This window comes from Mustela putorius, unplaced genomic scaffold, assembly GCF_011764305.1.
Source record: "Mustela putorius furo isolate JIRA1106 unplaced genomic scaffold, ASM1176430v1.1 tig00003962_pilon_pilon_pilon, whole genome shotgun sequence".
Classification (NCBI taxonomy): domain Eukaryota; kingdom Metazoa; phylum Chordata; class Mammalia; order Carnivora; family Mustelidae; genus Mustela; species Mustela putorius.
In genome coordinates, this window is record NW_025422106.1 from 832,676 (window position 1) to 857,590 (window position 24,915).

At 38.3% G+C, this 24,915-nt stretch overlaps 1 protein-coding gene across 4 annotated transcripts in view; it reads left to right on the forward strand.

The window, feature by feature from the left end:
• The window catches only part of IKZF3 (IKAROS family zinc finger 3), a 93,148-nt gene that overhangs the window by 46,412 nt on the left and 21,821 nt on the right, over positions 1-24,915 (forward strand). For 3 of the 4 annotated variants that reach the window (XM_004764633.3, XM_045069984.1, XM_013062605.2), the window contains 3 exons: positions 14,835-15,095; positions 16,048-16,215; positions 18,082-18,198. In XM_004764633.3, coding sequence (XP_004764690.1) covers positions 14,835-15,095; positions 16,048-16,215; positions 18,082-18,198 — 546 coding nt within the window. The remainder of the gene's footprint in view (positions 1-14,834; positions 15,096-16,047; positions 16,216-18,081; positions 18,199-24,915) is intronic. The other variant, XM_045069985.1, reaches the window with a different exon arrangement.

Genomic DNA, 24,915 nt, shown 5'->3' on the forward strand with positions numbered 1-24,915 from the left:
TTTATTTATGGGTAAATCAAAGGCCTTTTTCTTAATTTTGATAAAGAAAGTTACAGATGCTTCATCCATAGAAAAATTCCAGATGGAAATTCTGAAAACAGTTTTTTAAAGAATAGATAGACAGCATTTACCCCTGATGATTCTGTTATATGGCATCTAATTTAGCGCCTAATACTCAGCAGTCTAATAATAGGTTGATGTAGTATTCAGGCTTAGAATTAGGAAGTTTATATTTGGAGGTGACTGACAGCACAGTAGTTTGAAAGCTTTGGATTTTAAAGTGTCACACACACAGCAGATGAGTGAAGATGTCAGAGCCAAGCCTAAAGGAGGACCCTGGTAATCCAGCCCTTGGTGTATAACCTTCAAACACCAATAAACAAGATTATCTGGATTTAACATGTGACCTTTCTCATTCTGACTGGTTAGGTCCAGATGTTTTCTCATTCAGCTGTGTGGTTGAAATCTGCTTTTTAACTGACTGCAATTGGATCTAGATTTGAGGCTGTAGAAATGACAGTCTTGAAAACTCTATTCTGCAGGGGGTGATGCTGTCTAAACAGTAACATATGGAGACCGATGGTTTAATAATTAAAAATAATTTGTGACCTTACCCTTAATAGATTATTTAATTATGTCAAGTGAATAAGTAAAAATGGGATCGTGGTAGATATTTCACTATATTAGTCAGTCTGGTGGCATTAAAAACATTGACAAGATTTGTTAGAACCAGGCTTTCTTGCACCTGCGTCTATAGAAGCAGAAATCCTAGTCATGCCTTTGTTACCCTTAAGGAAGTTCATAGCAGCCCTAGAGAAAACAGGAAAGGCTCTTTATTAGCTTCTCTTAAGTCAATCTAAGCTTATGGCCATACTTCTCATTCACCAAAATTTGGACACAATTTACTGTCCCTTTATTACGTCCCTTAATTGCTTGGAGCCCAGGACTATTCCTGGCATTTTGTTATGAACTGTTCCTTACAATCATCTTGATTTTCTGGGTCTAATACTTCAGGTTGTACTAGTTCCGTCTCTGAGATGATATAAAAAAGATTTTTCTTTATTTTTTCTTTTCTCATGGGAGAACTAAACTCTCATATCACTGAGTAAACCCTCAGAGAGCTTCCCCATGTGATTTTATACTACTGCTGACTTGTAGGTCAGGAATAGTGCTCATTGATTAATAATCATAGCCTAGTAAGGCACTAAATTATTAACAGAATAGAAAGTGAGACATGAAAACATAAAAGTACAAAATATGATAAAGAAAAAATGTAATTAGAAAATCAGGATCTTTATGGATTCTAGCACAACTTAGGAAAATAGCAAAATCAGTAGTTACTTAGGTGTTCTCTGAAGTTGATAATAAAATAGTTAAGTATGAGAAATGTCCTGTGAGGCCAACTCTTCGAGTTGGTTTAGAAGTCTTCCCTACTGCCAAGTAACAGATGCACCTTGTGTTTTTTAACACAACACTTATTAATTTCTGTGAAAAGGACATGATTTTAGTTACATGGGAACAAAAGGGGTTAAAGATAGTCTCATGAGGATTTGTCATAAAGGCTCAATCGTAGACCAAAAGCTACACTTGTCACAATGCTTCTTGTAATAGTTGGTAAATGAGTAACTAAACTCTACCCTCTTAAGACAGAGTCAGTATCAGTGTAGCTAAATATCAGTTGTTGGGTTTTTTAAAAATATTTTTATTTATTTATTTGACAGAGAGAACAATCACATGTAGGCAGAGGGGTAGGTGGCGGGGGGCTGTGGAGCAGGCTCCCTGCTGAGCAGAGAGTCCAGTGCGGGGCTAGATCCCAGGACCCTGAGATCGTGACCTGAGCTGAAGGCAGAGGCTTAACCCTCTGAGCCACCCAGGCGCCCCGGTTTTGTTTTTTTTTTTAATACTTATTGAGTTTTTTCCCTTAACAGCTTTAATTCACATACCTTTAAGTGTTCAAGTCAAGGATTTTTTGTAAATTTACAGAATTGTGCAACTAGCACTGTTTTGGAACATTTCTATCATCCAAAAAAAATCTCTAGTCTGCTGTGAATCCCCATTCTTACTCCCAGCCCCAGGCAACCTCTAATCTGACTTCTGTCTCTATAGATTTACAATTGCTGGACATCTTGTATAAAAGGAATGATACAGGTTTTTTTGTTGTTGTTTGTTTTGTTTTTTAAAATATTTATTTATTTCTATACTATATATTTATATATTTACATATTATATATTTATATATATATATTTTTTAATTTATTTGATAGAGAGAGAAATCACAAGTAGGCAGAAGTAGGTAGAGAGGCAGGCAGGAAGAGAGGGAGAAGCAGGCTTCCCGCTGAGCAGAGAGCCTGATGGGACTTGATCCCAGGACCCTGGGATCATGACCAGAGCTGAAGGCAGAGGCTTAACCCACTGAGCCACCCAGGCACCCCAAAAGGAATGATATAGTATATAATCTTTTGCTTATGGCTTCTTTCACTTGCATAGCATATTTCTTTTTTTTAACTTTGTCCATGTTGTTACATGTTTCAGTACTTCGTTTCTCTTTATTTCTGAACAGTATCCTACTGTATTGATAAAATACATTTTGTTTATTAATTTGTGAAATAGTAGGCCTTCTATTTCCATTTTCTTGGCTCTTATGATCCTGCCATGAATATTTGTGTACAAGTCTTTGTGTGGACATAAGTTTTCATTTCTTTTGGGTAGATACCTAGAAGTCAAACTGCTGGGTTGTATGATAAATTTATGTCTAATTTTATAAGAAACATCTATATTGTTATTGATTGCTATATAACAAACCTTAGCAGTTTAAAACAATACAAATTTATTATCTCAGGAATACAGGCATGATTTGTTTGGGTCCTCAGCTTCTTATGAAGCTGCAGTCAAGGTATTGACCCAGACTGTGGTCTTATCTGAAGGTTTGACTAGGGAAGGATAAAATTCCAAACTCACTCATGTCATTGTCAGGATTCAGTTCCTTGACAGTTATTGGAATAGACTTCATTTCCTCACTGTAGGTTGGCCAGGACAGCCTTCACTTCTTTGCCATGTGGATTCCCTAGCGTACTTTGTCAGAGAAGCATACGAGAAGCACCAGGGAAAGAGTGAGAACAAAATGGAAGTCACAGTTATAATCTAACAACAGGAGTGATTTCCCATCACTTTGACCATGTTCTTTTTTTTTTTTTTTTAAGATTTTATTTATTTATTTATTTGACACAGAGAAAAGGAGAGAGAGCACAAGTTGGGAGCAGCAGGCAGAGGGAGAGGAAGCAGGAAGCACAATGAGCAGGAAGCACAATACGGGGCTTGATCCTAGGACTCTGGGATCATGACCAGAGCTGAAAGCAGATGCTTAACTGACTGAGCCACCCAGGTGCCCCACCATGGTCTTTTAATTAGAAGCAAATCATCCAGGTCCAAACCACATTCAAGGAGCAGAGATTGTACAAGGATACGAATACTAGGAGTCAGGGATTGTTAGAAACATTTTCAGAAGGCTATCAGCCAAATTTTTTTCCAAATGACTATACCATTTTACACCCCCACCAACAGCAGATTACAGTTCCATTTTCTCCACCTCCTTACCAACACTCATTGTTGTCTGTCTTTTTGATGATAGCCATTCCAGTGGGTGTGAAGTGGCATTTCATTGTGGTTTTAATTTGCATTTCTCTAGTTACTAATGATGTTGAACATAATTTCATTTGCCGATTGCTCATTTGTATAATTTCTATGGTAAAATGTCAATTCAAATATTTTTCACGTTTTTAATTGGATTATTTGACTTACTATTGAATTATAAGATGTTTTCATTTATGATTCATGTTTTTGATATCATATCTTAGAAATCTTTGCCTAATTCAAAGTCATGAAGATAATATGTGTCAGCTACTATGCTATATTTCTGTACATTATTTTGCCTAATGTAATTACAGTAACAACCCTGTTAAGGGTAGATAATATCATCATTGCACAAGTGAGAAAATTCACAGAAATCAAGTGACTTGCTGAGATCATACAGGCAGAGTACAACTTGAACCTAGATGTCATCTTACTCCAAAGCCTGTGCTCTTTCATCAGAACTTAAAAAAAATTTTTTTTAAATCCATTTTCAGTGGGCAAAATAAGAGTGAAATACTATACTGTCTTTTCCTTGTAATTATCAGTACCCATTCTGGTGCTATTTGAATACCGTTAGTACAAACCCCTCTATTCGTGATCATTGGAAGTTGCCTTTTGAAATGAAGAAAAACTTATACTCCAGTTTACTGGTTAGATTCCTTCTAGTTATAGTCTTCCAGACAATATTCCCTCCACTGTTTCTAGTGGAGCAAGGATGCATCTTTGCTTGCAGCCTTGAAGTGTGTTACTGGGCAGCTGTTAAGCAGTTGTTAAACTTTACCCCCAGGGACAAGCCTGTTCCAGTGACAAGATAGCTTATTCCCTAATGGGCTTTTAGTGTTATACATTCACCTAGGACAAATCAGTGCTGAGTCCTTCCATGTTTCTTAGCCAGAGAGAAGAGAATGGAGGAAGCATAGAGGAGGAAGAGTATTAATATGTAGCAAATAGTAAATTTTATATTATTTTTTATGTATTCTGTTTTAATTGATTTAATGTTAAAAAAGAGCAAGAATCTTTTCATTATTGATCCTAATATTAATTTTCCTCTCTTTCAAGAACCCTTTATGCCCTTCAGGTCAGGTTGGCATACCTTAAGTTAGAAATACAATTTGTTGTTGCTGTGGCCTAATACGCTAGCCTTGGGCAAAATTGCAATATGTGCAATTTTTTTAAAAAGTCTCCAACCTTAATTTTGTATTTGAAGCAAAGAACAGGATAATCATTCACCCCTTCCTTCCTTCTTGCCCTCTTTCCTGCCTTCCTTCTGTTCATTTGGTAAGCAATTGCTAAATTGTGTGCCTGGCTCAGTGCTACTATATGTTAAGGGTGTGAGTGGAATAATATACAGACATTGATATCAAGCAACCACTATGTAGAGGGGGAAAACAGGGACTATCAGAAAGAGCAGATTTAGAAGAGAAGTCAAAGGGAGAGAAATAATGAGCTAGGTTGCAACTCGTTGAGTGTGGAACAAGTGTAAGAAATTTAAGAAGTGATTGGAAATATCTGTTGGACTGAACAGGGAAGACTAGGCTGGAAATATAGATGTTGGAGTCATCAGCCACAGAAGGTTGGATCAGGAGAATATGTAAAGTGAGAAAACAAAAGGTTGAAGAAACAGACCTGAGGAAACCATTGACACTTAATAGAAAGAAAAAGAGGAGTAGACAGAGGAAATAAGTAAGGTAGAAATGAATCAGGCAGGAATAGAACTGAGGGAAGAGGTTCAAGAAGCAGGAACTGGTCAACCTATTCCAAAGGATGGCATCCTGTTCCAAAGCAGGGAATAGTGGAGATAAAAGCTGACCACCATGGGCAAAGATGTAAGCTAGAGGACTGGTTATCACTATGGGGCTTGTGTCTTTTTCTTATGTACATGAGGAGAAACTCTGCATACTATGTATCAGCCTCAGAATGTTGTAGACAAATTAGAGAATGGTACAGAAAAGTGCCCTATTCCTTCTTCCCTGCCTGGCCGCCTTCTTCTTAAATTGATTCAGGCTGATCAAAGAGTTCATTCATTCATTCATTCATTCATTTAACATCTATTATAAGCCAGTCCTCTGAAAGATTCTGGGGACACAAAATATTATCAAAACCTGGCCCATGGTTTGAAGATACTCCTAATCTATGTGGGGAATAAATTAACTGTCATGTAACACAACACATACTATGCATACCAGGAAGTTATGTTGTAGATATGGAGACATTTTCATTCCTTCCCTAACATATGATCCTGAGGTTGATGTTGTGACAATCAGAATGTTTTTAGCCAATTTAACTGTATTTGGGTGATAATTTTTTAGTTTTTCTAAGTAGCATATTTTAAGGTGCTTTAAATTTTTTGATTGAACTCTGTCAAAAAATAGAATATTCTATACAAAGGAATTATAAAAGAAAAATAATATTTTTCCTCTGGGTTTATAAATGAAGCGTCTACCACGTAAATACCTTAATCTATCTCTAGTAAGTTTGGGCAGCATCTAAAACTGCATCTTTTTTAGATTTTCATTCATTATTTTCTAATGGATTGCTGTTATTTCTCAGAAATACAAATATAAAATAATATAATATATAGGTTACATGATCAATAGGAAGAGTTCATAGTTACAATGGACAGAAATGAAAAAGTCACTACATTTATATACTGTTTCATAGTTTAGAAGGAACTTCCACACATCATATTCTTCAGTCCTCACAACTGTAGATGAAGAGTTCACCCAACCACATATCTGAAGAGTAAAGTTAGGCCAACTGAGCAGTGGGAATCTCACCTACTGCTGATATGTAGTATATTCCTGTCATTAAAAGCAATAAATATCCTCTTGTTCTAATGGGGAAGTAAAGCATTATACTGAAATTATTAAAATTATTTTTATTATTATGGCAATGAATAATCTATTTTATAGTCAGATAATAACACGAAGATTAATGTTATTAGTAAAACGGAGGGTGGTTCCTTTGCAACTGAAACTTTCTTCATGTTTTCATGCTAATGTTCTTGAATTTGAAGTGACATGACTTAGTAATTACCAGTTTAGATTTTTTAAAGGCAAATTTGAAAGTCTGATGAGAATATGTTTTAATGCAAACTTTAACTAAACCAAGTATTACCTAAACTGCTTATCTCTTATTTCACTACTAATGAGATATTAATATTTAATCTCTTAGTGGTCTGATTCACCCTTTCCAGTTTTTTCCCCTAATTTTTAAATACATGTTTTAAAAATTAATGGATACCTATCATTTTAAATTTTAAAAGAAGAGAAACATGACAACACAATGGATCCTGTAAATCAATGCCCAGAAGTTTTGCTTTTGTTGAAGCTTTATAATTTTACGGGTTAACAAATACTAGAACTTTGTATTCTTTAGTTGGCAAAATATCATTGGTTTTCCCCCCTCCTCACTTTACAAATAAAAATGTAAATTAGAAAATGAAAATGACCCATGATTTCAGTGTTCTTATTCCTAATACAAAGAGGCCATTGTGGGAAAGGATTAGAGATATTAATTTTATAAGGAAGACTGTTTTAGTTTATCTATTTCTAAGGTATTGGATGATAGCAACAAATTCTGTAGACTAAATACCTACCATACATATATCTCCCATTTTGCTCTTTAGTGCTTCAAGCTTCTAAATCCTATTAACAGCTGTCAAAACCTGGTAAACTATTTAGATGCTTTCACAATTTGTTTAATTGGATAGTTAGAAAATGGCATACTAGAAAAGCCCACCCACCCTACCCCCCCTTTCTTTTAGCCTGGCTGAACATCTGTAGCATTAGGGCCTCATTATCTCTGAATTGGCATAGCAAATCAGTGGCATCATTAAAATGCCACATTAAGATGATTAAGCTTCTTTGTTATCCAGTTGACTTTTGCATGTGCTGAGGATTTCATGGTTATGACCCCTAATCCTTGTAAAACACTTAAACAACATCACCCTTTTGTGTCTTCCTTGTCTAACAGCCTCTATCTTGTTTTGCCTCTTCTCACAGTATCTCTGGCAAACTTAAGGCTATCACTCTAAACTTTGTCGTTCTTTGAGTTGGATTCTGAGAGCCCGTAATTCAGAGTGGAAATTCAGAATCCCCTCTTTGCACTGGGAAATTCCTACTAACATGTTATCCGGGACACCCAAGTTGTCTGTTCCATTTGCCATCTTTGATAGGTTCTTCTCTCCAACTGAGCATTTTATGTGCCTGTAAAAACAAACTGAGGCACAGTTGGCTGAGACTGCTATTGCCCCTGAAGGATTTAGATTTTGGATCCTTTCCAAGACCCATTGTTTTTGCAATGTCTCAGGTGAAACCAAAAATGTCTACTCTGGAGTGCAAGCCTTTCATGTGATAACCATCACCCCAGGAAATGAAACCATGTGCATCAGCCCCAGTGAGCCAAGCCTTTGTTCTCTTCAGCCTACAAAATTCTCTCTGGGGGGTGTGTGTGTGTTAGTGTGTGTCATCTTCCTAAGAGGTCTCCAGAACATAGACAAAGATGGGAGCAATTGTACCCCAGAGTAGCTCCTTTAGGAAGAAGTTCAGTTTAATCTAATTTTCTATGGGTTAGATTCAATTTAGACATCTATTTCCCCCCTCTGGGAATGTTTAGCAATTACCTTTATCAGCAATTTGTGGTTTGGTATGTTCTTTTCTCCACAAGTTCACTTAGAAAAAATTTACTCAGGAAGCCTTTAACATTTTTTAGTATGACATACATCATACATGCAAAAAGGCAGATATAATTACATGTATACTTTAAAGAATAACAACAAAACAAGCATCCATGGACCCACCACCTGGCTTAAGAAATAAAATATTGCTAGTGCCTGTGAAGATTCTTGATAGTATTTTAAGTGACAATTTAAGTGTCTAAGAAACATGACATGTTTTATAGGAAACTGGAATTTACAAAACTAAAATGGGAGATTATTCACATCACAAAAGTTGTATTCGCTTCATAAAAACTTTAGGGTATTTTGGAGCAGTTCACTATATCCAAGTATTTCTTGCCAGATCTTTTAAGATTTTTGGCCTTTATTAACAGTTCAAATGTTGCTAGTCACTGACAACTGAAAATCAAAGAAAAATGAAGAGAAACATCTCTGAACGTGTAATGTAAATCAGTGGAACAATATTATCAGTTTTACATGTAACATTTTATGAACACATCAACTACATTAAGGTGAATCTGTAGAGATTAATGGCATCATGCTATATACATAAAGTTGAGTGAAGTGGGTATAGGAGAAAGAATAGAAATGAGAATTTTTTTCTATGTTAGGATATCGAGGAAGACTGCATGGAGGAAATGGCATTTAAATAGCATCTGGAAGTTTGAATAGAATATTGATGTGAGGGAAGGGCATTTGGATGTTGGAAAGACTAGAAAACAGGCTTGGAAAATTGCCATTAAATTGCTGCTGTAACTTCTCAAACTTTAATGTGCATAGAAATCCTTGAGGATCTTGTTAAAATGCAAATTCTGATCAAGTAGGTCTGGGGTGAGACTTGAGAGTCTGTGTTTCTAACAAGCTCCCAGGGGATGCTGGAACTGCTGATCCAAGGCCCCCATTTCGAGTAGCAAGGTTCTAGTATAGAGAAAAGGTTGATTGAGGAGGAATGAGATGATTGGGTAGGCACAGGGCAGGTTCTGGACAGGCCCTTGAAGGTCTTGCTGAGGAGTTTGGATTTTGTTCTATAAGCAAAATGAAATCATTGAAAGTTTCTGAAAAGGAGTTTTAGTGTTACAGGATGATTAATCTGGAAATAAAATGTATTATAGAGGTCACATACACTGTGAGCCAGTTAGGAGGCTAATGCAGTGGTATATTCGTGTACTAAGTATTTAATGTGTGTGTAGTTTATGCAGAGCATTGCATCAAACTGTAGAGCAGCTGTGCTTTTTTCTGCCCCCATCCCATCCCCCTGGAGTGGCAGTTCTTAAAGTCCATTTGTACCTAAGATTTACCTGCAGAGCATAATTTTAATGCATATTTCCAGTCTCCACACCCAAATTAGTAGGTCTATGATGAGACCCCCAACATTTCTATCTTCAAACCACAAAGCCTCTGGTCTCTACAGATACAGGTCAAGTAGTGTCAAAGGGGATACTGAGTTTAAAAAAAAGGGGGGGAGGGGGGCGCCTGGGTGGCTCAGTGGGTTAAAGCTTCTGCCTTCGGCTCAGGTCATGATCCCAGAGCCCTGGGATGGAGCCCTGGGATCAAGCCCCACATCAGGCTCTCTGCTCGGTAGGGAGCCTGCTTCCTCCTCTCTCTGCCTGCCTCTCTGCCTACTTGTGATCTGTCAAATAAATAAATAAAATCTTAAAAAAACAACAACAACAACAACCTGTGTAGCTTCTGACCTCAGATAGCTTATATGATCATATGGGAGATGAGGTGAATTTATAAGTAACTCAGAGAAACAAGAAACAGATTATTTTGCACCTGGAGGGGATGGAGGGTGGGTAAGAAGTAACATACTAGTATTGGCTTTAAAGAATCTTTAGGTTTTGGACCCACCTGTGGCAACATTGGGGAAAGACCTTATAGGCAGTGGAAATAATAAAAGCAAGAATAGGGGCCCCTGGGTGGCTCAGTCATTAAGCATCTGCCTATGGTCATGATCCCAGTGCTTGGAATCTGGGCTCCCTGCTCAGTAGACAGCCTGCTTCTCCCTCTTCCACTCCCTGCTTGTATTCCCTCTCTTACTGTCTCTGTCATAAATAAATAAAATCTTAAATAGATAAATAAATAAATAAAAGCAAGAATATTTAGAAGTTGTTTAGTTTGGTTAAAGATATATGAGTATTCAAAATAAACATTACGAAGACAGGTTGGGGCCAGATGCTGAAAGGCCTTTTTTTTTTTTTTAATATTTTATTTATTTATTTGACAGACAGAGATCACAAGTAGGCAGAGAGGCAGGCAGAGAGAGAGAGGAGGAGGAAGGCTCCCTGCTGAGCAGAGAGCCCGACATGGGGCTCGATCCCAGGACCCTGAGATCATGACCTGAGCCGAAGGCAGAGGCTTCAACCCACTGAGCCACCCAGGCGCCCCGCTGAAAGGCCTTTTAAACTCGGCAATAGAGAATATTGAAGAATTTTGACAGGGTCATGATATGACCAGAGCTATAGTAGAGGAAGGATAGTATGGTAGTATAGTATAGGATGAACTGGGAAGGAGAGAGAAAGGGAGCAGGGAGAACAATGTGGAGGGTAATCAGAGATTACCTGAGATCCAGGATACTGGGAATACAAAGTAGTGGGGAGGAGAAACAGATTGGAGAGAGGATAAAAAATAGAACCAATGGGTGATTAAGTGGGGCGCAAAAATAAGACGAAGGAAAGATGATTGTAAGGAGTCTAGCCTGAGTAACTGGGGAGATACCTATGGAGTCCTTTGGGAATGAAGGACTGAAGAAGGGGAGAGAGATTACACCTGCATATGTGTGTGTGTGTGTGTGTATCTGGATCAGGCACACACATTTAGGAATTAATCATATATAAAACAGTAGTTGAAGCCTGAAGAGTAGATGAAATTACCACAGGGGATAAGATGTCAAGGGAAGGAAAAAGAGCATTACAGGTAGTGTTTAGGAGGCAGATGGAGAAAAAGAGATAGAAAGAAGCAATCAGAGAGGTAAGGAAAGAAGTTACAGTTTCACTGAACAAATAGGAGTATAGAAGAGGAAGGAATGATGGTCAGTAGTATAAAGGGCTACAGAGAAGTTGGGGAGAATAGCACACAAAAGGCCATTTGGTATAGGAATCAGGAGATGACTTATAATCTTCAGGGGAGCAGATTCAGTGAATTCAGTGAATTGTGAAAGTGGGAGCCCAATTAGAGGGAATTTTACATGAGATTTGAGAATATGGATATAAAAAGCATAGCTTACTTTTGTAGTAGATCTGTCTGGAAAGGAGTGTTGAGACAGGATGAGTTTGGGTATGATGGGATGAGAGGCTAGACCAAATTGCAATAGGAAACAGAAAAGAGGAATTGTCACCAGAGAGCCTGAGGAAATAGAATTTATAGGTCTTTTTTTTTTTTAAGATTTTATTTATTTATTTGACAGAGAAACAGTGAGAGAGGAACACAAGCACAGGGAGTGGGAGAAGAAGTGGCTTTCTGCCTCAGAACAGAGAGTCCAACATGGGGCTCGACCCCAGGATCATGACCCCAGCCGAAGGCAGATACTTAACAACTGAGCCACTCAGGCACCCTGAATCTGTAGGCCTTGAAGACTGATTTGATGTGGAGATTTAAAGGAAAAGGATTCCACTTTTAAGACTTGGAACGGGAAGAAGGAAGATGCCACTTGGAATTATAATGAAGTCATAAATTAGAAACAAGCTGGGACGCCTGGGTGGCTCAGTTAGTTAAGCAGCTGTCTTCGGCTCAGGTCATGATCCCAGGGTTCTGGGATCGAGTCCCACATCGGGCTCCTTGCTCGGCAGGGAGCCTGCTTCTCTCTCTGCCTCTGCTGCTCCCCTCCCTACTGTTCATGCTGTCACCCACTCTCTCTCAAATAAATAAATAAAATCTTTAAAAAAAAAAATTAGAAACAAGCTTGGGTTCAAACATGACAAGTTTGATTTTAGACATACTTTTAATATTTTCAAGGGATACTAAGTAGTAGAATGCTCCCCTTTGATTCCAATAAATCTTCCCAAGAGAAGGAGATTAGTGTCTTCGCTGATCTTTGTGGTGGGCTCTGTTTGGAGGCTAAGTGCTACACCCAGTAATCTCTCAGAAATCCCATGTGTATCTCAGTACTAATGTATTCTAATATTCAATTCTGTGTATCTTTACATGGTAAAGCATGATGAATTGTTCATCCCCAGTAACCATACAGAGAGGCCATTCAGTTCTTTCATCTACAAGTAGTACAATTCCAAAGACAAACCAACAACTGTCCGAAGAATTCTTGGTCCATTAAATACCAGGGACTTTTCCTATATCCTATCCATGTGTCTCTTATCTTTCCCTCAGAGGTCTGTGTCTCAAATACCATCTTTTTTGTTCTACAGCTAAATCCTAAGGGACAAAATCCAAGATTTTCTCTTGAGCCGGGTCGGTATAGTATTTCAATTTGATGTCAAACCCATTAAAGACCAAGTACTGAGGGAAGGAACAACTCTCTTTTGTCCTGTGTTTTCAGAAAGACCTCACACATTTATCTTCCTAGTTTTTAATTGTCATTGTCCATGGATTGGCCTGGGTCTGTTCATATTAACATTTTATAACCAAAATGAAAAGGATCTTCTTTCTGCTGGCCCCTATCTGCTGTTTTTGGTTTTCAGTAGCTGAAGTTTTCCGTTGAGGTTCTTTTAAACGCCTACATGCAAACTGAAGAGCACTCAAGCTTTGGTGGGATATCACCCACAGCTGGAGTGATGAAGGAAGGGAGGAGGGTACAAGCCTCAGGTGCATCCTTCTTTTAAATTTTTTTTCTTAAACAAAACCTCTTAAGCAAACAAATTCTATCTGAAAGGCAGGCAAGACCTATCCAGAGAAAGAAGGGAATGAATCTCTCTCCATGTAGGAAATGGATATGAATTCATATGTGACTCAGATGCATTAAATGGGCAAATTTTAAACATGTTGGACTGATCCTACAGCCCTACATCTCTTCTAAGCAAAGAGTGAAATGCTATGAACCATGAACCGTGGTGAGAAGCAGAGGAACAGTGTTGCAGCAATGGCTCCTCGGTTGGTGGTTAGGCCCTGTCTTGCTCTATTAAGCAAACACAGTTAATATAGATAAAAGGTAACCTTGATAGAAGTGAAAATTGAAACTTGAGTTGAAGGTAGCAAGCCAGGCACAGCTGCAGTTGTACTTCCTCCTATGTGGCAACAGGAGCTGCACTTACTGGTGTTTTTTGGAAGGGATGCAGTTTTTTAAAGTATCTTTTGTTCAGTGTTTTGGTTTTTAATGTCTACACCACTGATGGGAGAGTGGAATATGTTAGTAAGAAGCCACCTAGACTTTCTACATCTAGTGTGTGAGGTCAGCATTCTAATCACACACTGGCTGTTAACTGACTGTGTAACCTTGGGCAAGTCACTGAAAAGATCTCTGGTGCCAGATTTTCTTACCCAAAACACCAAAGGGTTGGACTAGGTGATCTCTTCCAGCCAAAGACTCCACTGATTTATGATTCCTCATGAGGAAGCATAACTTCCAATTTCTAAAAATAAATGTTGGGAAAAAGTAAGCATTTATACAGCTTATTTTATATATGAAAATCCCTGGCAAGTATTTATTATGATTTTATCAGGCAATTATTTAGGTGTTATTAGTGTCACTACATAAATTTGCCTTCTTCACTTCTTATTTCTTCAGCTTAAGAGTATTGCAGCTCTTTGTAAGACAGTGCCTGGTCAGCTGAATCATGTGGGCCAGGCCCTCCTCTCCTGTCCAGTCCTACAGTTCTAAGATTTTGAGTTCCATCTGCCCTGCCATGGGTGTAGGTGTGCTTCCCCTTGCTTAGGCTGAGCTCCATTTACCTATGTCAATGAAAGTGACTCCTTAGAAGAGTATGTTAAAGAATTACTTCTCTTTTTATCTTTCTCAACAGTATTTCACTAGTACAGCCAGCTTCCTCTATATACAAGGTTGTCTCATTATCAGTTCCAAGAGAAACAGAGAGATAAGACTCATTTTAGCAGTGCATATACATGGAAGGGGAAGAGGCAAAGCATGGCTCTTAAAATCAGAAAAACCATTTTAAATATTCAAACCTCACTCTTAGTTGCTTAAATTGAATGCATTTAAAGGATTAAAACAGTATTTTCTTCTTGAAACTGAAGAGCTCCACCACCTTGCCTTTTAACTGCAGCCACCAGAAAAGGTACTAAATCTGAGAACCTTTCTTCTCCCCCAGTACTGGAGAAGAGTTGCTCAGAATGTTTTTTTCATGGTCGCTTTAAGCAGTGACGGCTAAATCCGTTCTCTCATTTTCTGGATGGTCTAAAACTCTTATCTATTTGTGTGTGTGTGTGTGTGTGTGTGTGTGTTTTCCACTGACTGTGGTTCTGAATTCAAATAATGAATGCTCATCCTAATGGTGGTTTCTTGTATTATATTAGCTTCATTTGGTATTTAATTGTCAGTTGTGGGTCTCTCTCTTTGAGCCGCTTTGATAACTCCAAAAACAATCATTGTTCATTTCTTGCATTTCCTTCCCTGCAGATGATTGCATGAAAGTGAAAGATGAATACTCTGAAAGGGATGAGAATATTTTAAAGCCAGAGCCCATGGGAAATGTGGAAGAGCCTGAAATTCCATACAGCTATTCAAGAGAATATAATGAATATGAAAACATTAAGTTGGAAAGACATGTTGTCTCATATGATAGTAGCAGGCCAGCCAGTGGCAAGATGAACTGCGATGTGTGTGGATTATCCTGCATTAGCTTCAATGTCTTAATGGTTCATAAGCGGAGCCATACTGGTAAATAGTTTTCTTTATCATTCTTCTGAAAACTGTCCTAATGCAACCATGTGAGAAGTGAAATGGTGGAATTTGGGATGACTTTTGATTACTTCCATTGATTTTTGCTGTAATTCTGATGTATTGCTCCCTCTCTGCCTTTTCATTTACCCAGTGATTTTTATTCCTGTTTTACTATCCGTTTGGCAAACATTGCAAATGTCATGAATAAAAATACTGTAGTAAGCTGAGTGTTCTAGGTCAGCCAAATATTTTTCTTCACTTAATAAGTAAAAGTTGAATTGTGTGATGTGCTTCCTAAGCATCATTCATACATTTTTGCATAACTTTTTAAAAAGCAGACAATTTGGGTTCAAATTTGATAGCTGAAACGATATAGTTTTTATTACCAGTTTAAAAATTTTATTTTCAGACAATAAACAGCCAGCCTGTAGAAATGCATACAAACGCACAGTCCCACTGAGCCCAATAGACTCCATCTGACATCTGAAACTTTAAAAAAGAAGCACTTCTGGCCCTCCATACCTTATTAAGATTTGAGTCTGTGATTCTTTTTTTCTCAGATTGAGATTATATTAAAAAAGAATGGTAAGTGGTGTTACAAACTTACATCTGGAAAGCACTTCCAGAGCTACTCTTGTTTTTTTGATGGGGGGGGGGAATGTTGGTTCTTTCTTTCTTTATTTTTTGCTGTAATCCAAGACGATAAGTAAAATAGTCTTGCTATTTGGGAATGGAGGACTGAAGAAGGGAAATGTTTTTTCTCTCCTACAGGGAAGACTCCAGAAGTAAGTTGTACACTTGCCTTGAAGTATAGCTCCAGCTGATCCCAATATGATATGAACAGATATTATCTAAAAGATGAGCTTTTGCCATAGGCATCTAATCTGTGCATATGCTTTGCCACTTGCTTGCTGGGTGATCAGAAGTCTCCTTTTTGTCCTTTTTAAAGGTGAACGCCCATTCCAGTGTAATCAGTGTGGGGCATCTTTTACTCAGAAAGGTAACCTCCTCCGCCACATTAAACTGCACACAGGGGAAAAACCTTTTAAGTGTCACCTCTGCAACTATGCATGCCAGAGAAGAGACGCACTCACAGGTCACCTTAGGACACATTCTGGTAAGTGAGAGCAATGAGCGTTCCATATCTAGTAAATATGTGTTCCTTGGTGCCCACTGAGGAAACTAGAAAGAGTTAAGTATGGAGGTTTCAATCCGTCATTCCTGTTCTGAAGGGTTACAACAGCAGAGACCTCTAGGGCTAATTACACTTCCATTAAGGCATTAATTGCTCTCCGTCTGGCTCAATGGGGATGATCATCTCCTTACCATCCTTGCTCCCCTAGAGAACAAGACAGTGAGACAGGAAAAGTCTGCTCTATAAAAATGCCTTTTAAATTTTTTGTGAAAAAATTATGGTCATCAGTATTTTCTTATGGTAAACTTTATTAAGAGATTACTTTCCTAAAAAACACACAGACACACTTTTCATTCAGAAGTCTGGACAAGCACATGATGTACATACAGTCTGTAAGTTACATAAAAGTGTAAATGGAGTATAAATCATTGTCAGAGGGTTCCTTTTGGCCATTCTGGGCTAAAAATTTTTAAACTGGGATATAATTGACAGTATAACGTTGTATTGGTTTTAAGTGTGCATCTCTTAAACCTAACTTTCTTCTTGGTCAGCCTATTTATTTTTAATCTCTAGAAGATGAGCAGCAAAAGAATTCATAAAAAAAAAAACCCAACTATGTTCTATTTTGATGTTTTCACTCTTTATTTTAACCAAGCAAGATGATAAAACTTTTTTCAACGTTTAGAATTTCCCTCCTAGAAAAATAAAACTGAGTTTATTTTCAAATTTGGGACCTCATGTTCTTGATGTTATCTGACAAACTTTTTAATTGAAGAAAAAAAAAAGGTTTGTTTTTATGTCAATCCACATACTGCTTTGACTAAAACCCAGCCCCAAACCCACAACTGGTCACAATTCAGAGACTAAGGATTAAACAAGTCAGCCCAAGCAAAACCCACCATGAGAGACCATAAGTAGTGAGAGAAAGGTTTCTTTTATAGTTCATTGTTCAAAGTAATGAATTAAGGATGAATTTGGTCCAAATAAATTAGAATAGTTCTCTTTTGTTGCTTTTTTCAAGTAAGATCCAAACATAGTGGTCACTTTTTAGATAGATTCTCAAGGACCCCACTATGCGGGTAACAACATTTTTAGCCCTAGCAAACCTGCATTTATTTTAATTTGGGATTCGAGAGGGATCTTTTAGTACTTTAAGTCCCAAAACTCTGTTTTAACCAGAGCAGCAGGATTAGAAAATAAAAATCTCAGTTCCTAAAACTCTGACATATTCATAGGGTACATTTATCAACAAATCAGAAAGGCCAGCCCTGGACACAGAGTTGAAGTTATTACTTATAATTAGCTCAGTTTTTTTCAAGCCCAGACTTCACTATAACCACTTAGCAAGGATAAACTAAATTTATCCAAATATGTCAGAACTCTGAAAAATCCATCAGTTTCTGGCTGAATGTCTAACTCCCAGCATTCTTTACTTACAACCAGATGGATGTCACAAAATAAGGGATTTCTTTCTATTTCATTTTTAAGCCACACTAACCTCCTTGAGGAGAAAAAAACAAACGAACAGCCTTATATTTTTTCCTAAAGAAATAACATTTCATCTAGAACCAAAACACTGTGCTCAGTGATAGTCATTAAATCCAAATCCTTCCACATGTGAAAGGAGGCTATTCTTTTAAAGAAAACTTAAATATAACAGTCAATTGAAGATTATCACCTTATTTCAGTTTACTAAATTTAAAAATAATATAGCTGCATAGGTATCCAAATACCCTGACTTCTTTCAGCAGCCTCATTCCTAAAGGACAATTTGCACAGAGCCCCACGACACCACTTGTTCTGTAACCCCTAAAGGTCACTGAGTGCCCCCTTGTGCTCTCCTTATAGTTGAGAAACCCTATAAATGTGAGTTTTGTGGAAGGAGTTACAAGCAGAGAAGTTCCCTCGAGGAGCATAAGGAGCGCTGCCGTACATTACTTCAGAACACGGACCTGGGTGAGACTGGTGAGTTCATTCGTTCTACACACATGTAGTGAGCATCTACTCTTCTAGGTGATGGGAGACATAGTAAACAAACAAACAAACAAACAAAAGTCTGTCCTTGCAGTTTATATTTTAATGGGGAAAGGCAGACCACCATAAGCAAAGTAAATAAGTAACATATACAGTATATTAGAAGGTAGTAAGTACTATTAAGCAAAATGAAGTACGTCCTGGGGGGAAAGAAGGTAAGTCAGGGAGGCAACATTTGAACAGACTTAAAGGGATAAGGAGAAAACCCTGCAGAGAACTAGGAAATAGCAAGTGCAAGGGCCCTGTGGCTTGAGTTTGAAGAAGTATAAGTAGTCCTGTGTGGCTGGAGCAGAGTGGGGAAGGGAACATGAGGCCAGAAAGGAAATGGGAAACCAGATCTTATCAAGCCTTGTTGGCCATTATAAAGGGTGGCTTTTACCAAGTGAAACTGAAGATCTTCAAAGGGTTTTGAATTGAGAGGTAACATAATTGGACTTTTCATTTTAGAAGAATCACTCTACTTGGCTATTAAGAAGAAATTTTTATTTGCAGCAAGATTGGGATTTGGAGAGTCTAGTTAGAAAGCCATTATAGTAATTCAAGTGGGAGAAGACTGTGTCTGGGGTAGTGGTAGAGGTGATGAGAAATGTTCTAATTCTCTAAACATTTTAAAGGTAAAGCCAACAGGATTTCCTAACAGATTGATGTGGGATGTGATGAAGAATGCAGTTGCCATTCCCTGAAAGAACAATTAAGAGTAGAGCAGGTTGAGGGCTGGCTGAGGCTGAGTCAGTTAAAACTACAAGGATTTTCAGAACGCCTGGGTGGCTTAGTCAGCTAAGTGTCTACCTTTGGCTCAGGTCATGATTTTGGGGTCCTGGGATCGAGCCCCACATTGGGCTCCCTGCTCAGCAGGGAGTCTCCTCCCTCTCCCTCTGACCCTCCCCATGCACATGCTTTCCCCCTCCCCACTCTCTCTCTCTCATAAATAAATAAATAAATAAATAAATAAATAAATATCTTTAAACACTGACAACAACAACACTACAAGGATTTTCTTTGCCCAAAGCCCTCAAATCATATACTTGTCTACTCATATGATTTATTGTGATGTCTGTCTTTGGCTTCAGGAATATCATATTTTATTCAGTGTTTTGAATTATATGCCTAGGGGCAATTGGTTGAAACACTAGATGCTTTTCATATATCAATTGTGGTTTTATTTCCTTCTCACTCTACAGTTGAAACAGCATGAAACGTCTTTGTGTCACATCTTTGCAGTTGTCCTTTGTCCCATGCAGGTGACTGTTATTCTGGTTCCATAGATTGGGTTGCCTGACATTTTTATTTGGTTAATTGGACATGTTGTGTATTCCGAGTATTGAATCCTTAGGGGATGTGTTGTTTGCCAGCAGTAGGTGCTGTTGAATGGTTTGAATATTGTAAAACAGAAAGATTACAAAAATATGAAAAAAAATAATGTGAAACTCAGGGAAAATGGAGTGGAAATCATTAGTAGCCTAGCTGTACTTACTTTGAGTGAGAGGAAACTTTTCTTTTAGATAAAGCCTATTTTATGGTGTTAGGAGCTGGCCAACTGAATTCTGTTGTTTGCAATGCTTCTGCTTTTTATCCTGATGGCATCTTTGGTTTTATCAAAGAGTTGGATTTCCTCCTTATTTCTAAAGAGAAATGTTTGCAATAGAGCTCTTTCTGTGAGACATTCCCAGGTTATAAAAATCTATTATATTCCAAATAAAATTATTAATATTTAAAGCTAGAAGTTTAAAGACAGCATCTAATCCTACCACCTCATTTTAGAGGTGAGGAAATTGAAACTCATAAAAAATTGAGTGACTTGCTTCAAAATCACTGGAAGTTTTGTTTTTTTCATGGTTAGCTATATTTATTTTCAAAAATTCACTGCAATATAATACACCTACCATAAAATTCACCTTTTTAGGGGCGCCTGGGTGGCTCAGTGGGTTAAAGCCTCTGCCTTCAGCTCAGGTCATATCCCAGGGTCCTGGGATCGAGCCCCGCATCAGGCTCTCTGCTCGGCAAGGAGCCTGCTTCCTCCTCTCTCTCTCTGCCTGCCTTTCTGCCTACTTGTGATTTCTGCCTGCCAAATGAATGAATAAAAAGTCTTTAAAAAAAAAAATTCACCTTTTTAAAAAGTGTATAATTCAGTAGTTTTTAATATATCCACAAAGTTATACAACCATCACCACTAATTCCATAACATTTTCATCACCCTCAAAAGAAACCTTGTACCCATTAGCAGTCATTCTCCAGTTCCCTCCTCTTTAGCGCCTGGCAGCCACTGATCTACTCTCTGTCTCTATGGATTTACTTATTCTGAACATTTCACATACATAGAATCATACAATACATGGCCTTTTTTGTTTGGCTTCTTTCACTTAGCATAATGTTTTCAAGGTCATCCATGTTGTATCCCATATAAGCACTTCATTATTTTTTATGGCCTAATAATATTCCATTGTATGGATTTAGTGTTGTTGTTGTTTTTTTTAAATCCGTACATCAGTTAATAGACATCTGGGGGGTGCCTGGGTGACTCAGTTGTTAAGTGTCTGCCTTTGGCTCAGGTCATGATCCCAGGGTCCTGGGATCGAGCGCCATATGGGGCTCCCCACTCAGTGGGAAGCCTGTTTCTCCCTCTCTCTCCCTCTTTTTGCGTTCCCTCTCTTGTTGTCTCTCTCTGTCAAGTAAATAAATACAATCTTTCTTTTGACAATTTTTTAAAAGATTGTATTTATTTGTCAGAGAGAGAGAGAGCGAGCACAAGCAGGCAGAGAGGCAGGCAGAGGCAGAGAGAGAAGCAGGCTCCCCACTGAGCAAGGAGCCCGAGGTGGGACTCGATCCCAGGACCCTGGGATAATGACCTGAACCGAAGGCAGTGGCTTAACCGACTAAGGCACCCAGGCATCCCTAAATAAATAAAATCTTTTAAAAAAATTACACATCTTGGTTTTTTTCCACTTTGGGAAAATATGGCTTGATTAGTTGTTGTTTAAAGTTATATATTATCTGGTTTGTGAAAGAAATAGAGAAGCACACACACCAGTAGACACATATGCGTGTATGTGTATTAAGTTCAAAATACTGATTTCAAAGTGAGGTTACCACCTTATTTCCCATCCCCATAACGCTTTTTTTATTTTTTTAGGAATGTCAAATTAGGAAAGTATGAAAGAAATATTTTAGCTATCTTCAGTGGTTTACGGTGATTCAGGAAATGCTGAAATACAGAGGTTGAGTTAATTTGCATTTCATAGGGTGGTTTGATGCGTGCAAATTCTTTAAGTCTCAGCAAAAAATAAAGGGTTAACTAAGTCAGCAAGTTTTGATTTCTTTGTTTAAAACAAATATTTTGTAATGTTGGTTTCATGTTATAAAATGTATAAAGTCACAGTTTAATCAAGTAAAATAAAAACAGCATGTCAGTCGATATATTACTCTTTTGTATTTCAGATAGTTCCCATGATTTTTCCTGAAATCCAAAATGTAAAGAATGTGGTTTTTTTAGTTTATTATTTCTTTTAGTCATCTCTACACCCACCATGGGGCTCCAACCCATGACTCCAAGACCAAGAGTCATGGGCTCTTCTGAGTGAGCGAGCCAGGTGCCCCTAAAATGTAAAGAATGTTCAGTTCACACAAGCCAAGCCTTTTGTTATTGCCACTACTCCTGATGTGGTTTTCATTTCTGTTTTCTTCTTTAAATTGGGAGTCCCAGTCTGGATATCATGTTCCATTCTGAACCTGACCAACCTGACCAGTGGTACATCTTACCCCTTCCTCCCTTGCTTTTAAAGAGATGACACTCCATTGCTACTGTGGCTATGGCACTTTATTCATCAAGTGCTTATTGTCAATTAAGTGCAGCCTAGTGTAAATCCCTAGCTTTGGGTAAGCAGGTCTTTATGGAAGCAAAAGAGAAAAAAAGCCCTGGGCTAGGCACCAGTCTACAAAAGAATGCTGTGTTAGGTAATGGGACTTCTGGCCTTACTAATAATTTTTATTTCATTCAGATAGCAGTCGTTGGATTCTCTGTGTGCCAGAGCTGTTCATAAAAATGAGTGAAAGTTTAGCCCCTACCCTTGGACAACTCGCAATCCAGCAAGGCAATGGGTACTTGATCTGTTAATAAACTACCAAGGTCTAGTAGAGGCACATGTGATATTGCTACATCAGTCCAGGTTTCTACTCCAGACCTCACAGATGATGTCATCCGATGCTCCAATTCTGCAGTCTTAATGGAGTACATATGAAAAGAATAGAGATGAGCACGAACTTCATTTTCACATTAGCTTGATTCTTATTCCAGAAAGGGACTGGAATAGAGATTCATTTAGCCTAATTTCACACACATTATGAGTACTTGAAGTGGGACATTTTTTGACCGTGAGTTCTAGCAATAACAAGATTTTTTTTAAGTAATTGGGATGCCTGGGTGGCTCAGTGGGGTAGGCCTCTGCCTTCGGCTCAGGTCATGATCTTAGGGTCCTGGGATCGAGCCCCACATTGGGAATCTCTGCTCAGTGGGGAGCCTGCTTACCGTTCTCTCTCTGCCTGCCTCTCTGCCTACTTGTGATCTCTCTCTATGTCAAATAAATAAATAAAATCTTTTTAAAAAAAGATTTTTTTAAGTAATTGAATAATTAAATTTCTTTTTTTTTTTTTAAAGATTTGTTTATTTGACAGAGATCACAAGTAGAGAGGCAGACAGAGAGGGGGGGGGGAAGCAGGCTCCCCGCTGAGCAGAGAGCCCGATGCGGGACTCGATCCCAGGACCCTGAGACCATGACCTGAGCCAAAGGCAGCGGCTTAGCCCACTGAGCCACCCAGGCTCCCTGAATGATTAAATTTCTTTATGAATCTTTGAGTCACAGCCTTTTATCTTCATGCTCATTGTTTTGGCTGAGCCAATACAAGCACGAGAATTTTCAAATAAACTTACATTTTTTGCGAAGTAAGAGGCCAATGAAAAACTTTAAAATGTTTTAAAAGTTGATTTTCCCAACTGATTTTTCTTCTTAAAAAGTGCTACCATCTGACAGGTAGTATTTATTCTACTTGCTCAAAAAGGCAACAATTTTATGTAACTTTTTTGCTAGAACCTGCCTCAATCTTTGATAGCAATCTTTTGTTAGACAATTCTTGTTACACAATAACACCCCTTTGTTCCACTGTCCATCAGCTACCTACTGACCACACCAGAGAAGAGACAGGAAGCAATGCCTCTTAGTTGAGCTCCATTTAACACTTCAAGATCAAATGAAAGATTCTGAACAAACACAAAAACACAACCAATTACATGGTTAAATCTGCAGTCACTTTGAGATAGGAATTGCATCATGGAAATAGTTAACTGAAAACCAGACAATTAAGACTTATATGGAGATGAAAGATAGAAACCGGTTCTGTAATTATGGCTTCATATTAGTTTTATTATTTATATCTTCAACGTGTGTTTAAAATCATTTTGCTAATGAAAATTGATACATCCACTATATAGTAGGCAAGTGACATGAGGAATTGATCCAGAATTACAGCCCTCCTCCAAGGCTCTCATGAACCAAGTATGTAAATTGTACTCCTGGCCACTATCCGTATTCCACACCCACCTCTTGCAACATTAAACTGCCAAACACCACCCAGGAACGGATTTCCTATTTCATCATTTAAACCCATTATCTTGTCCCGTTGCTATCTTGCCAAACTGGTTTCCCTCCACTTACATTTTTGAGACATGATGTGGCAAGATAACAAGTCTAGACTATATAAATAGACAGTTGGGTCTTCAAGTTGAAGCAGAGGACCAAAAGGCAGAGGTCCTCTGCTGAAAAGAGTACTGCCTAAGTTTATAATCCCGAGAGATCCTCTAATTCCAGAGGACTTCCTTTTGTTTTAAAGCGTGCCCAAGTAGTAGTAGTACCCAGCAAGCTGTCCAACTGACTGCAAGGCAAAAGACCAGCAGTTTGGGGGAAAAAAAGAGTGCAGCATATTCTGTTAAAGTTGGAACTTTTGCCTAACTTGCCAAATAAAAAACAGTTAACTTGGTAAAGATGAACTTAATTTCTAGAGTGTGTTTACATGTCCAATGACAGTTGGGATCTTGGAGTTCATATTTTGAGTGAACAAACCAGGGAGAGGGGGTGGGGTGGGGGAAGCCCTCTCGATTCGCCTCAGAGGACTGAGGCTCTAACCAGAATTGTGGAGATGGGAAAGTCTCCACCCATGCCCCCAATTATCTGTCCATCCAAACACTTCAGAATGTTATCTTTTTAAATGTCAGGCATTTGGCCACTGTTCTACAGAGTAAGATTTATCTAGAAATGACTTGTCAAGACAAGCTTGGTGAGTAACCAGGGATAAAAGGTGATGTTATCTCGAAGGCTGCCATTTAGTGACATGCCCTCATTATGTTATTTAGGTCATGCATCCCCGCTCTAGCATCCTCCTGAATATAGAAGGTATTGAGTATGTGTCCTCAGAAAGCTGCTAGTGGTAATTGATAGTGACTTGGTAAAATGTAGACAGTGACTGCAGAGAGCTGAACGGGAAAAGTAGGCTGGTGATATAATGCTTGGGGTGAGTCCTGGGGCTTAAAGGGACAGATTTCTGGGGGATGATTAGCCCATTAGAGGAGTGACTGAAGAACCAATATGAATAGTGGTAAAA